Source organism: Bufo bufo, chromosome 1 (genome assembly GCF_905171765.1).
Source record: "Bufo bufo chromosome 1, aBufBuf1.1, whole genome shotgun sequence".
Taxonomy (NCBI): domain Eukaryota; kingdom Metazoa; phylum Chordata; class Amphibia; order Anura; family Bufonidae; genus Bufo; species Bufo bufo.
In genome coordinates this window covers 175,153,363-175,166,089 of record NC_053389.1, presented here as the reverse complement: position 1 = coordinate 175,166,089, position 12,727 = coordinate 175,153,363, and the positions used below count along the sequence as shown (strand labels likewise).

Below are 12,727 nucleotides of genomic sequence, written 5' to 3'. Positions count from 1 at the left end.
GCCACCAATGAGTTAAATACAGGGGAGGGAGGGGGGGCCGGCCGCACTGGCCACCAATGAGTTAAATACAGGGGGGGGGGGCTGGCCGCACTGGCCACCAATGAGTTAAATACAGGGGAGGGATGGGGGCCTGTCGCACTGGCCACCAATGAGTTAAATACAGGGGAGAGAGGGATGGGAGGCCGGCTGCACTGGCCACCAATGAGTTAAATACAGGGGAGGGGGGGGGGGGCGGCCGCACTGGCCACCAATGAGTTAAATACAGGGGGGGGGGGGGGGGGGGGGGGGGGGCTGGCCGCACTGGCCACCAATGAGTTAAATACAGGGGAGGGAGGGGGGCCTGCCGCACTGGCCACCAATGAGTTAAATACAGGGGAGAGAGGGAAGGGAGGCCGGCTGCACTGGCCACCAATGAGTTAAATACAGGGGAGGGAGGGGGGGGGGGCGGCCGCAATGGCCACCAATGAGTTAAATACAGGGGAGGGAGGGAGGCCGCACTGGCCACCAATGAGTTAAATACAGGGGAGGGAGGGAGGGGGGGGGCGCACTGGCCACCAATGAGTTCAATACAGGGGAGGGAGGGAGGGGGGCCGCACTGGCCACCAATGAGTTAAATACAGGGGAGGGAGGGAGAGGGGGCCGCACTGGCCACCAATGAGTTAAATACAGGGGGGAAGAAGGGAGGGGGGGTCTGCCCCCTGCTGCCTGGCAGCAGGGGGCAGTCATGTACACAGTTCTTTTAGTATATTCTAACTTGAAACGTCCCCATCACCATGGGAACACCTCTGTGTTAGAATATACTGTCGGATCTGAGTTTCACAATCTAACTCAAATCCGATGGTATATTCTAACATAGAGGCATTCCCATGGTGATGGGGACGCTTCAAGTTAAAATATACCATCAGATTGGAGAAAACTCCGATCTGATGGTATATTAATAGGGACTCCTGACTTTACATAGAAAGTCAATGGGGGACGGATCCGTTTGCAATTGCACCATATTGTGTCAACGTCAAACGGATCCGTCCCCATTGACTTGCATTGTAAGTCTGGACGGATCCGTTTGGCTCCGCACGGCCAGGCGGACACGTAAACGCTGCAAGCTGCGTTCGGGTGTCTGCCTGCTGAGCGGAACGGAGGCCAAACGGTGCCAAACTGATGCATTCTGAGCAGATCCGCATCCACTCAGAATGCATTGGGGCTGTACGGATCCGTTCGGGGCCGCTTGTGAGAGCCTTCAAACGGAACTCACAAGCGGAACCCCGAACGCAAGTGTGAAAGTAGCCTTAGAGAGGTGATAACATGAAGAAAAGTTCCTTAATCCCGCCGTGGACACTGGAGACTGCACAACTGGGGCAAGTGACAGTACCAGGTTGTGACTAGTAAGAGGAATAATAACATGAAGAAAAAAAAAATTGTATGTCCCTCACAACCCCCAGGGTCAGTGGAAGGTGGAGCAGTGGATAGATGATAAGTAGGCCTCGACCTGTCTTCCTATCACTAGCCGTATTCTCCACCTCCTTACATACACACAGCACAAGTAACTTAAGGCCGGGTTCACACCACCACTTAGCTTTCCATTCTCCTCATCTGTCAGGTAAAAAAAACGGATCCTTTATTTTGAGCATCAGTTGTAATCTGTTTGTGTCACTTCTGTCAGAGATCAGCTATGTTTGACAGCAGAAAGTACTCCGATCTCTGACAGAAGTGACACAAACTGATCATAACTCATGCTCAGAAATAAAGGATCCGTGTTTTATTTAATTTTACATTTTCTGTTTGTCTGACGGATCAGAAGAACGGAACGCTAAACAGTGACATGAACCGGGCCTAAGAAAACTTTCAGCTGCTTCCCGACTTCAGACAAGTGCTCCGCCTAGAATATTGCACTGTTTGAAAGTAAAGATTCAAGGCTTGGATAGGATACTAAAATCTAAGCCTCGTGATGTACCTGCAAGGGTTCAGATTGTAAATAAGCAAAAGAGAAGTAAAGTGAGAATTACTGCAGTGAACCAGGACTACAGACAATGCAAACAATAATTAAAGAACGGCGGAGGGAGCAAAGAAATGCATGTACAGCAATTCCCTAATACATTCTCACTATCAGAGCAGACTCAGAGCCTGGCCCTGAACCACAACTTAGGGCAGAATTAGGGTTAGCCAGCTATGTATAGGGGTCTTCACCTGTCACTGTCAGGGTGATAGTGATTTCTGCAAACCTCTTCAGATCATCAGCTGCTGCAACTTCACAGCGATACTTCCCGTTGTCTGTCCGCTTGGTATTGGAAATAACCAGGGAACTGCTACCCTTGATTTCAGCCCGATCTTTCAGGTCTCCTAACAAAAAGAGAAAAATGTTTCAGCTATGAGAAGTGGAGGAGTCTTGGGTTCTAGCCGGGTGGTTAAAGGGAATCTGTCACCACATACCCTGAAATAAATCCAGCTGACATGGGAGATGTGTGCTTGGCTGAATCCAACCCCATTTGTCCCATGTTGATTGGTGGTCCCAGTCCAGACATATAAACGATTATAAGTTATGCAAAGTAAGTGCAATGATTGTGTTGCTGTTGCACCTCGTTGTACCCGGAGGTCCAGTCAGTTTATGTGCCGGCCGTGCCCTCCCACGCTGAGTGACAGGGTCAGGCAGTGAAGAGGTAATTGCACCTGTCCCTGAAATCTCATGGCTGCGCATGCATCATCTCTTTGGATGATTGGCGCACTCGCTGTACAGTACTGAGGCTTACCAGGTGGATGGATGCATGCGAAGTACAGGTACCATCTGCCTGGTGGAACTCAGTACTGTACGGTGCGTATGCAGATCAAAGGGGCACATGTATCTCAGAGCGGGTGGGGAAAGGGAGATGGGCAGCACTGACACTGACTACAGCTCCAGGTGCAACAGCAACACTATTGTTGCACCAAGCGGCTAATCTGCACAATATAAAATAGTAACATAGTAACATAGTACATAAGGCCGAAAAAAGACATTTGTCCATCCAGTTCGGCCTGTCATCCTGCAAGTTGATCCAGAGGAAGGCAAAAAAAACCTGTGAGGTAGAAGCCAATTTTCCTCACTTTAGGGGAATAAAAAATTCCTTCCAGACTCCAATCAGAATAACTCCCTGGATCAACGACCCCTCTCTAGTAGCTATAGCCTGTAATATTATTACACTCCAGAAATACATCCAGGCCCCTCTTGAATTCCTTTATTGTACTCACCATCACCACCTCCTCAGGCAGAGAGTTCCATAGTCTCACTGCTCTTACCGTAAAGAATCCTCTTCTATGTTTGTGTACAAACCTTCTTTCCTCCAGACGCAGAGGATGTCCCCTCGTCACAGTCACAGTCCTGGGGATAAATAGCTGATGGGATAGTTCTCTGTACTGACCCCTGAAATATTTATACATAGTAATTAGATCTCCCCTCAGTCGTCTTTTTTCTAACGTGAATAACCCTAATTTTGATAATCTTTCAGGGTACTGTAGTTGCCCCATTCCAGTTATTACTTTAGTTGCCCTCCTCTGGACCCTCTCCAGCTCTGCTATGTCTGCCTTGTTCACTGGAGCCCAGAACTGTACACAGTACTCCATGTGTGGTCTGACTAATGATTTGTAAAGTAGTAGGAATATGTTCTCATCACGGGCATCTATGCCCCTTTTGATGCAACCCATTATCTTATTGGCCTTGGCAGCAGCTGCCTGACACTGGTTTTTGCAGCTTAGTTTGCTGTTTATTAAAATTCCTAGGTCCTTTTCCATGTCAGTGTTACCGAGTGTTTTACCATTTAGTATGTACGGGTGACTTGCATTATTCCTTCCCATGTGCATAACTTTACATTTGTCAGATCCCTCTGTAGTAGTATACTGTCCTCTTCAGTGTTAATTACTTTACACAGTTTAGTGTCATCTGCGAAGATTGATATTTTACTATGCAAGCCTTCTACAAGATCATTAATAAATATATTGAAGAGAATAGGGCCCAATACTGACCCCTGAGGTACTCCACTAGTGACAGTGACCCAATCTGAGTGTGTACCGTTAATAACCACCCTCTGTTTTCTATCATTGAGACAGTTACTTACCCACTTACAGACGTTTTCTCCCAGTCCGAGCATTCTGATTTTATATACTAACCTTTTATGTGGTACAGTGTCAAATGCTTTGGAGAAGTCCAGATACACGACATCCATTTATTCGCCGCTGTCAAGTCTAGAACTTACCTCCTCATAGAAACTGATTAAATTAGTTTGACATGACCGATCCCTCACGAAGCCATGCTGATATGGCGTTATTTGCTTATTTCCGCTGAGATGCTCTAACATAGCATCTCTCAGAAAACCTTCAAACAGTTTACCCACAACAGATGTTAAACTTACCGGCCTATAGTTTCCAGGCTCTGTTTTTGGACCCTTTTTGAATATTGGCACCACATTTGCCATGCGCCAATCCTGTGGGACATTCCCTGTCAGTATAGAATCTGCAAATATCAGAAATAAGGGTCTGGCTATGACATTACTTAATTCCCTTAGGATACGGGGGTGTATGCCATCTGGTCCTGGCGATTTGTCTATTTTAATCTTTTTAAGTCGCTGTTGTACTTCTTCCTGGGTCAGACAGGACACTTTTAATGGGGAATTTATTTCAACATTCAGCATTTCATCTGACAGTTTATTTATGTATAAATCACTTATATCTCTGGATTGGGACCACCAAATCAATATGGGACAAATGGAGTTGGCCAAGTGCACATCTCCAAAGCCAGCAGGATTTATTTAAAGGTATGTGGTGACAGATTCCCTTTAAGTCACCAATGAATGGAATAACCTGTAAAAATGAATGTGGAAAATAGATGAGCTGTACAAACCTTGAATCACACCATCAAAATAGACATAAGAGGTGCCAGTGTTATTGATCTTCTTCCACTCAATGCGCGGGTTGCCTGTGTTCGTTTGTTTGATCACACACGACAGCTCCACCCCTGGTAAGACATAGAGAAAGTGGTCTCAGTGGATGGATCAGGTGCAGTAACCCTCCAACAGTCTTCATGATGAGAGGCTGCTATTTCTTTTGTGTGTGCTATAGAAACTGACTTAAAAATCCCAAGAGGAAAACAAAAAAAAATCACTACAGACCAAGCTAAAATGGGGACTGACCTGTACGCAGATTGAGCTTGGGCAGACACAGACCCGTACACAGATCAGGCTAGTGATGGAGCAGATCTGTGCACAGAATCTAGGGCAAACCAATATCCAGACCGGACTAGAGTATATACCTGCATGCAAACCAGTCTAGAGCCAACACAGACTGATCTAGAGGGGGCGCACATCTGTACGCGGACTGAGCTACAGCATGTGGTGACCTGTAGGCAGACCGAGTGCCCTGTGCTCAGAATCATCTATAGCAAGTGGCAACCAGTACGCAGACCAATCTAGAGTGAGTGCTAAGGCATCTACATGAGGGCAGTTCTAGGATCTTGTAGCTTTGCCAAGGATCAGAAGTGATGTTCTTACTCTGAAATTCCTGCACTTCTGGATTTGTATTGGAGGAATATAAGTCCACCGTCATCACTGTGCAACCTGCAAGTAAATACAAAAGTCTGTTAGGGATCGGATCATATCAAACCAAAAAAGTGTCTGCAAAAATCACACAAGAGAAGCTATCCAAACCAAGTGCCATACCCAGCACACAGTACAGAAGCGGTACTGTTGCATACATTAGGGGAACATACAGAAAATGAGAAATAGTACTGAGCAGTATGTGAATACTACTTGGTACTAGATACCAAGAATCACACCCAGCATACAGGACAGGAGAAGTGGTACTGTGCAGTGTCCATATATACAGAGTAAGAGCAGATACTGAGAATTACACCCAGTGTACAGGACAGGAGAAGTGGTACTGTGCAGTGTCCATATATACAGAGTAAGAGCAGATACTGAGAATTACACCCAGTATACAGGACAAGAGAAGTGGTACTGTGCAGTGTCCATATATACAGAATAAGAGCAGATACTGAGGATTACACCCAGTATACAGGACAGGAGAAGTGGTACTGTGCAGTGTCCATATATACAGAGTAAGAGCAGATACTGAGAATTACACCCAGTATACAGGACAGGAGAAGTGGTACTGTGCAGTGTCCATATATACAGAATAAGAGCAGGTACTGGGAATTACACCCAGTATACAGGACAGGAGAAGTGGTACTGTGCAGTGTCCATATATACAGAATAAGAGCAGATACTGAGGATTACACCCAGTATACAGGACAGGAGAAGTGGTACTGTGCAGTGTCCATATATACTGAATAAGAGCAGATACTGAGAATTACACCCAGTATACAGGACAGGAGAAGTGGTACTGTGCAGTGTCCATATATACAGAATAAGAGCAGGTACTGAGAATTACACCCAGTATACAGGACAGGAGAAGTGGTACTGTGCAGTGTCCATATATACAGAATAAGAGCAGATACTGAGAATCACACCCAGTATACAGGACAGGAGAAGTGGTACTGTGCAGTGTCCATATATACAGAATAAGAGCAGATACTGAGGACTACACCCAGTATACAGGACAGGAGAAGTGGTACTGTACAGTGTCCATATATACAGAATAGGAGCAGATACTGAGAATTACACCCAGTATACAGGACAGGAGAAGTGGTACTGTGCAGTGTCCATATATACAGAATAGGAGCAGATACTGAGAATTACACCCAGTATACAGGACAGGAGAAGTGGTACTGTGCAGTGTCCAAATATACAGAATAGGAGCAGATACTGAGAATTACACCCAGTATATATACAGAATAAGAGCAGTTACTCAGGATTACACCCAGTATACAGGACAGGAGAAGTGGTACTGTGCAGTGTCCATATATACAGAATAAGAGCAGATACTCAGGATTATACCCAGTATACAGGACAAGAGAAGTGGTACTGTGCAGTGTACCAAACATACAGGTCATGATCGAAAAAATAAGCATATTCAGAATTCAGAAATGGTACTGTTAGCTAAGCCTAACATCTGGCTGCTCCTGTTCACTGGTGAGTGTGTGCGCGCTATCTAGAGTTTATTCATTTTTTTAGCCCAGGGCCATTTTCCTTGTTTACATGAGTTTATCTTTTTTGTAAAAAAAATTCTGAACACGTAACAGTGGGGAACAGAATGGGACATTCCAGAAGAGCCAGACTATTTCTAAAGAGGACATCACTCCAGTAACTGCATAGGGGCTGTGGGCAAGTCCAGTTCAGAGACACAAGAACCATCAAAAAGTGTCCACTGTACGGTCAACACTCAAATCACACAGTTTAAGGGCTCGTTCACACGACCATTGGTGTCCCCCGTGCCCATGCTGTGAACCGCAAATTGCGGTCCGCAATGCAAGGGCACCTTCCGTGGGGCAGGCGCATGGGGATCGCAGACCCATTCACTTGAATGGGTCCACGATCCCTCCATTCCGCAAAAAGATAAAGCATGTTCTATCTGTTTGCGGTGCGGAGGCACGTAACGAAACGGAACCCCAGAAAGCACTTCGTAGTGCTTCAGTAGTGTTCTGTTCCGTGCTTCCGTTTCGCATCTCCGGATTTGTGGACCAATTAAAATGAATGGGTCTGCATCCGCGATGTGGAATGACAACGGAACGGTGCCCGTGTATTGCGGATCCGCAAATGCAGTCCGCAATATGGGAACGGGACACCAACGGTCGTGTGAACGAACCCTAAAAGGGACTTTTTTTTTAACTTCTGGGACTGTTTTACGATAAGTAAAGGGATTGTCTCACTTCAGTAAGTGGCATTTATAATGTAGAGATAGTTAATACAAGGCACTTACTAATGTATTGTTATTACCCATATTGCTTCCTTTGCTGGCTGGATTCATTTTTCCATCACATTATACACTGCTCGTTTCCATGGTTACAGACCACCCTGCAATCCATCAGCGGTGGTCGTGCTTGCACACTATAGGAAAAAGAGTCAGCCTCTCTGGTGGCTGGGACCATGGGAGCGCACATAGGCCAGCGTTTTTCCTATATTGTGCAAGCACCACCACTGATGGATTGCAGGGTGGTCTGTAACCATGGAAACGAGCAGTGTATAACGTGATAGAAACATTAATCCAGTTGAATTAAAGCTGGACAACCTCTTTAAGGATACTTTCACACTTGCGCACAGTGATCCGGCAAGCAGTTCCGTCGCCGGCAAAACGTAGGAAGGACGGATCCGGCATTCCAGATCTGGCACTAATACATTCCATTCAGGCAAGTCTTCAGTTTTTTGGGCCGGAGATAAAACCTTAGCATGCTGCGGTTTTCTCTTTTGCCTGATCAGTCAAAATGACTGAACTGAAGACATCCTGATTAGAGATGAGCGAACTTCTGTTTTAAGTTCGGCGTCTAAAGTTCGGCTTCCGGTTAGCGGAGGATCCCGATATGGATTCCGAATTCCGTTGTGGTCCGTGGTAGCGGAATCAATAATGACCATTATTGATTCCGCTACCACGGACCACAACGGAATTCGGAATCCATATCGGGATCCTCCGCTAACCGGAAGCCGAACTTTAGACGCCGAACTTAAAACAGAAGTTCGCTTATCTCTAATCCTGATGCATCCTGAACGGATTGCTCTCCATTCAGAATGCATTGGGATAATCCTGATCAGTTCTTTTCCGGCATTAAGCCCTTTTAACGGAACTCAGCGCCGGAAAAGAAAAACACTAGTGTGAAAGTACCCTAATGCTATAGGCAATGCTATAGGAGCCAACTTCAGTTATTTTGTGATCCAGAAATATGAACATTCACAGATGTGACTTGAAAACAAACCAAATTAGCACATTTCTAACTGTATTTTGAGGTTTTGTCAAGCCATAGATGAACCAAGGGAAGCAGATGACAGGGCTGTTTGTCTTACTGGAGCACTAGACACCAGCTCCTCTGGACTCTGTAGTACCTGGCAGTTTCTTGAGCATTCCTGCTCTTGGCCAAGGAGACAGTTACGAGGCAGGAGCCTGGGGGAAGGGTTCCTGTCAGCTGTCTTCTCTGATGTAGAGCTGGAATCCCTCATCTGTCCGAGGAACTGACGCAGGCATTATAGTGCAGAAGGCTGCTATCAGGGGCGATAATGACTACATTTGTGTGTGGATATGTCAGGCGCGTTCCCTGGAGAGCTGTGATCCACATTCTCTACATGAAAGCTGTGTCAAATGACTGTACAAGAACAAAGATAGAAAAGTCCAAACTGCAAATGTCCTACTACTCACAGGACTCCTCCGATACACAAAGAAGCCAAACACTATTCTAAGGGCTGTTTCACACGAGCGAGCCCACCGCAGGAATCACGCTCCGCGTGCGATCCTCACTTCTGGACACTGCTCAAGTTTAGCAGAAGCTCATGGCCATTATAATGCTATATACCTCTGAAGCCCTGGCTGCCATGGTAAGCTCTAGGGCTGCAGCTAACGATTATTTGAATAATCGATTAGTTGTCGATAATTTAATCGATTAAATCGGGAAAAAACACCAAAATTACAAAACAAAGAGGTTTATATGATTTTACTTGAAAAATTATGTTCAAAGGCCATATTAAAACAAATTGTGGATGGCACTGTTATGGAGGGGATCTGTGTATGGCACTGTTATGGGGGGGGATCTGTGTATGGCACTGTTATGGGGGGGGGGATCTGTGTATGGCACTGTTATGGGGGGGGATCTGTGGATGGCACTGTTATGGGGGGGGATCTCTGTATGGCACTGTTATGGGGGGGATCTGTGGATGGCGCTGTTATGGGGGGGGATCTGTGTATGGCACTGTTATGGGGGGAATCTGTGGATGGCGCTGTTATGGGGGGGATCTGTGGGTGGCACTGTTATGGGGGGGTCTGTGGATGGCACTGTTATGGGGGGGGTCTGTGGATGGCACTGTTATGGGGGGGGGGTCTGTGGATGGCACTGTTATGGGTAGGGGGGATCTGTGGCTGACACTGATATGGGGGGATCTATAGATGACACTATATAGCATCTTATGCTATATGTGTCATCCACAGATCCCCCTCCCCATAACAGTGCACAGATCCCCCTCCCCATAACAGTGCACAGATCCCCCTCCCCATAACAGTGCACAGATCCCCTTCCCCATAACAGTGCACAGATCCCCCTCCCCATAACAGTGCCATTCACAGATCCCCCTCCCCATAGCAGTGCATACACAGATCCCCCTCCCCATAGCAGTGCCATACACAGATCCCCCTCCCCATAGCAGTGCCATACACAGATCCCCCTCCCCATAGCAGTGCCATACACAGATCCCCCTCCCTATAACAGCCCCGGCCCCGCTGCTCACAGGAGACTATTCTGGCAGTAACTTTTACTCAGCTCATCTTTATTACCTTACAACGAAGCAGGTAACAGGCAGAGCGGGCGGCAGCGAAACGTCACTCACTCACGTGACGCACCTGCTCCGCCCACTTTATGAATGAAGGAGGCGGAGCAGGGGCGTCACGTGAGTAAGTGACGTTACGCCGCCGTCCGCTCTGCCTGTTACTGGAGCTTCATTGTAAGGTAAAATAAAGATGCGCTGATTTAAAGTAAACCGCCCACCCGCATAGCAACGAATCGGCGATTATTCGATAACTGGATTCGTCGTCAACGAATACCGTTATCGAATATTATCGATAAAGTCGATTAATCGTTGCAGCCCTAGTAAGCTCCCTGCTGCTGTGTGTACTATGCACATGTGAGAGGGACAGTGTGAGGTTCTATTCACCCTGATAGAGCTCTATTAGGGGGAATAGGACAAGGGTTCTAGCCCCTAAGGGGGCTGATAGTATTCCCAATTTTATATATAAAATTTACAAACAATAAAAAATAAACATATTACATATAGCCATGCCCGAAAAAAGTGTGATTAAAATATGAAAAAAATATTTCCTATGCGGTGAACGCTGTAAAAGAAATAAAATCAAAACTGTGCGATTCGCCATTTTTAATCACCTTGTCCCCCCCAAAAAAAAATAGGATAGGACTGTTCTATTATGGGCCGGACGTTCCATAATATATGGAATGCACGCGGCTTTTTTGGCGTTTTATTTTTTTCGCATGGTATAGAGTATCGCAATACTTTTTTATGGTATTGAAATTGAATCAAAACTTTGGTATCATGACAATCCTAGTGTGCAAAAGCCCTAAATGTGGACCATGGACTGTTACTAGAAAGTATCTAGATGCTAACAAGAGTGGAATGATACAGGGGAAGCCTCAGGCCTGGACTGGTGACACCCATGATGACCAAAGGCCATTGTGATGAATTGGGGATGTCTGGGGGCAGTCAGCCGTGCATCCTATTCATGGAGATCCCTCCATTCAATTATAAATCCCATACCCTAGAAGCCCAGCATAACTAAGGGGGTCATTAACCACTGTGTGCATAGAATTAACCGAAAACACACCCTGAATAAGTCCCTTTATTCACCACAGAGGAAGCCTGGAGTTCAGAGATAAGAGAACATGCTAAATGCAGATTCCCTGTAAAGCTGCAGAGTTCTTGGCTTCTATATATGGATAAAAAGATATTTTTCCATCTTCCACATAGAAAACGGTTTACAGTATATGAAATACAGTAGTTGCATTGACCCACAAGTTCATCAGCTATACATAACGGCAACCTTCAGCCACTTTTGGACTGGGGTTCCTGGGGGCCCACCAGAGGAATTTATTTTCGAGGCCCAACCCCTACATCGTCAATAAAGTTTAATGGGTTTTGAACCACAGAAATAGACCGTAATGGCTCTGAAGGCAGCCAAATGGGCTTTGTCTCCTAGGGCCCACTATGATAACAGAATCTGGGCCGCACCTCTGGTGGGCCAGTCCGACACTGGATTGTGCTATACTTCATCTTCCACACAGCACGGTTAGGGTCCGGCCACACGGTCAGGTTTCCTGATGCAGTTTTGGAAGCCAAAATCGGGACTGGATCATAAAAGGAGAGAACGTATAGAGGACAGATAGGACTTCTCCGATTGCACCAAGAGAACTGCGTCAGGAAACCTGGCCATACAGCTTTTGGCATTTCTCATCTGCGATGAATGCTACACAGGTGAACAGGTTTCACAATTTGGTGAGGTCACTTGGATTTTAAGAATATTAAACATGTCCACCAACATGAAAACCTTATGACCTGGGGACTCCTGCACCCTATACACAGTGATGATGCTGGGCCTTATCCCCTAGTAATCAGCGTCTTATCGCTTTGCTCCTCACCTCATCCTCTTACAGGCTTATCCATCCCCCCTCCCCCTCAGACTGCACGGACACACTACCAGCTCGCACCCATTTCCTGTTACTTCTATAATTGGGACATATTCCTGCAGAGATGTACATGGGCTGTAATCAGGCTACTGTACCCCTATACTGTATAGAGACAAGACCAGTGAATGGGCTCTGTACTGTACCCCTATACTGTATAGAGACAAGACCAGTGAATGGGCTCTCTACTGTACCCCTATACTGTATAGAGACAAGACCAGTGAATGGGCTCTCTACTGTACCCCTATACTGTATAGAGACAAGACCAGTGAATGGGCTCTCTACTGTACCCCTATACTGTATAGAGACACAAGACCAGTGAATGGGCTCTCTACTGTACCCCTATACTGTATAGAGACACAAGACCAGTGAATGGGCTCTCTACTGTACCCCTATACTGTATAGAGACACAAGACCAGTGAATGG

General features: G+C 46.3%; 1 protein-coding gene across 1 annotated transcript in view; it reads right to left on the bottom strand.

The window, feature by feature from the left end:
* The window catches only part of JAM3 (junctional adhesion molecule 3), a 63,901-nt gene that overhangs the window by 17,980 nt on the left and 33,194 nt on the right, over positions 1 to 12,727 (bottom strand). The window contains exons 2-4 of the mRNA XM_040432283.1: positions 5,511 to 5,576; positions 4,865 to 4,978; positions 2,185 to 2,337 (exon numbers count right to left, since the gene is read on the bottom strand). Coding sequence (XP_040288217.1) covers positions 2,185 to 2,337; positions 4,865 to 4,978; positions 5,511 to 5,576 — 333 coding nt within the window. The remainder of the gene's footprint in view (positions 1 to 2,184; positions 2,338 to 4,864; positions 4,979 to 5,510; positions 5,577 to 12,727) is intronic.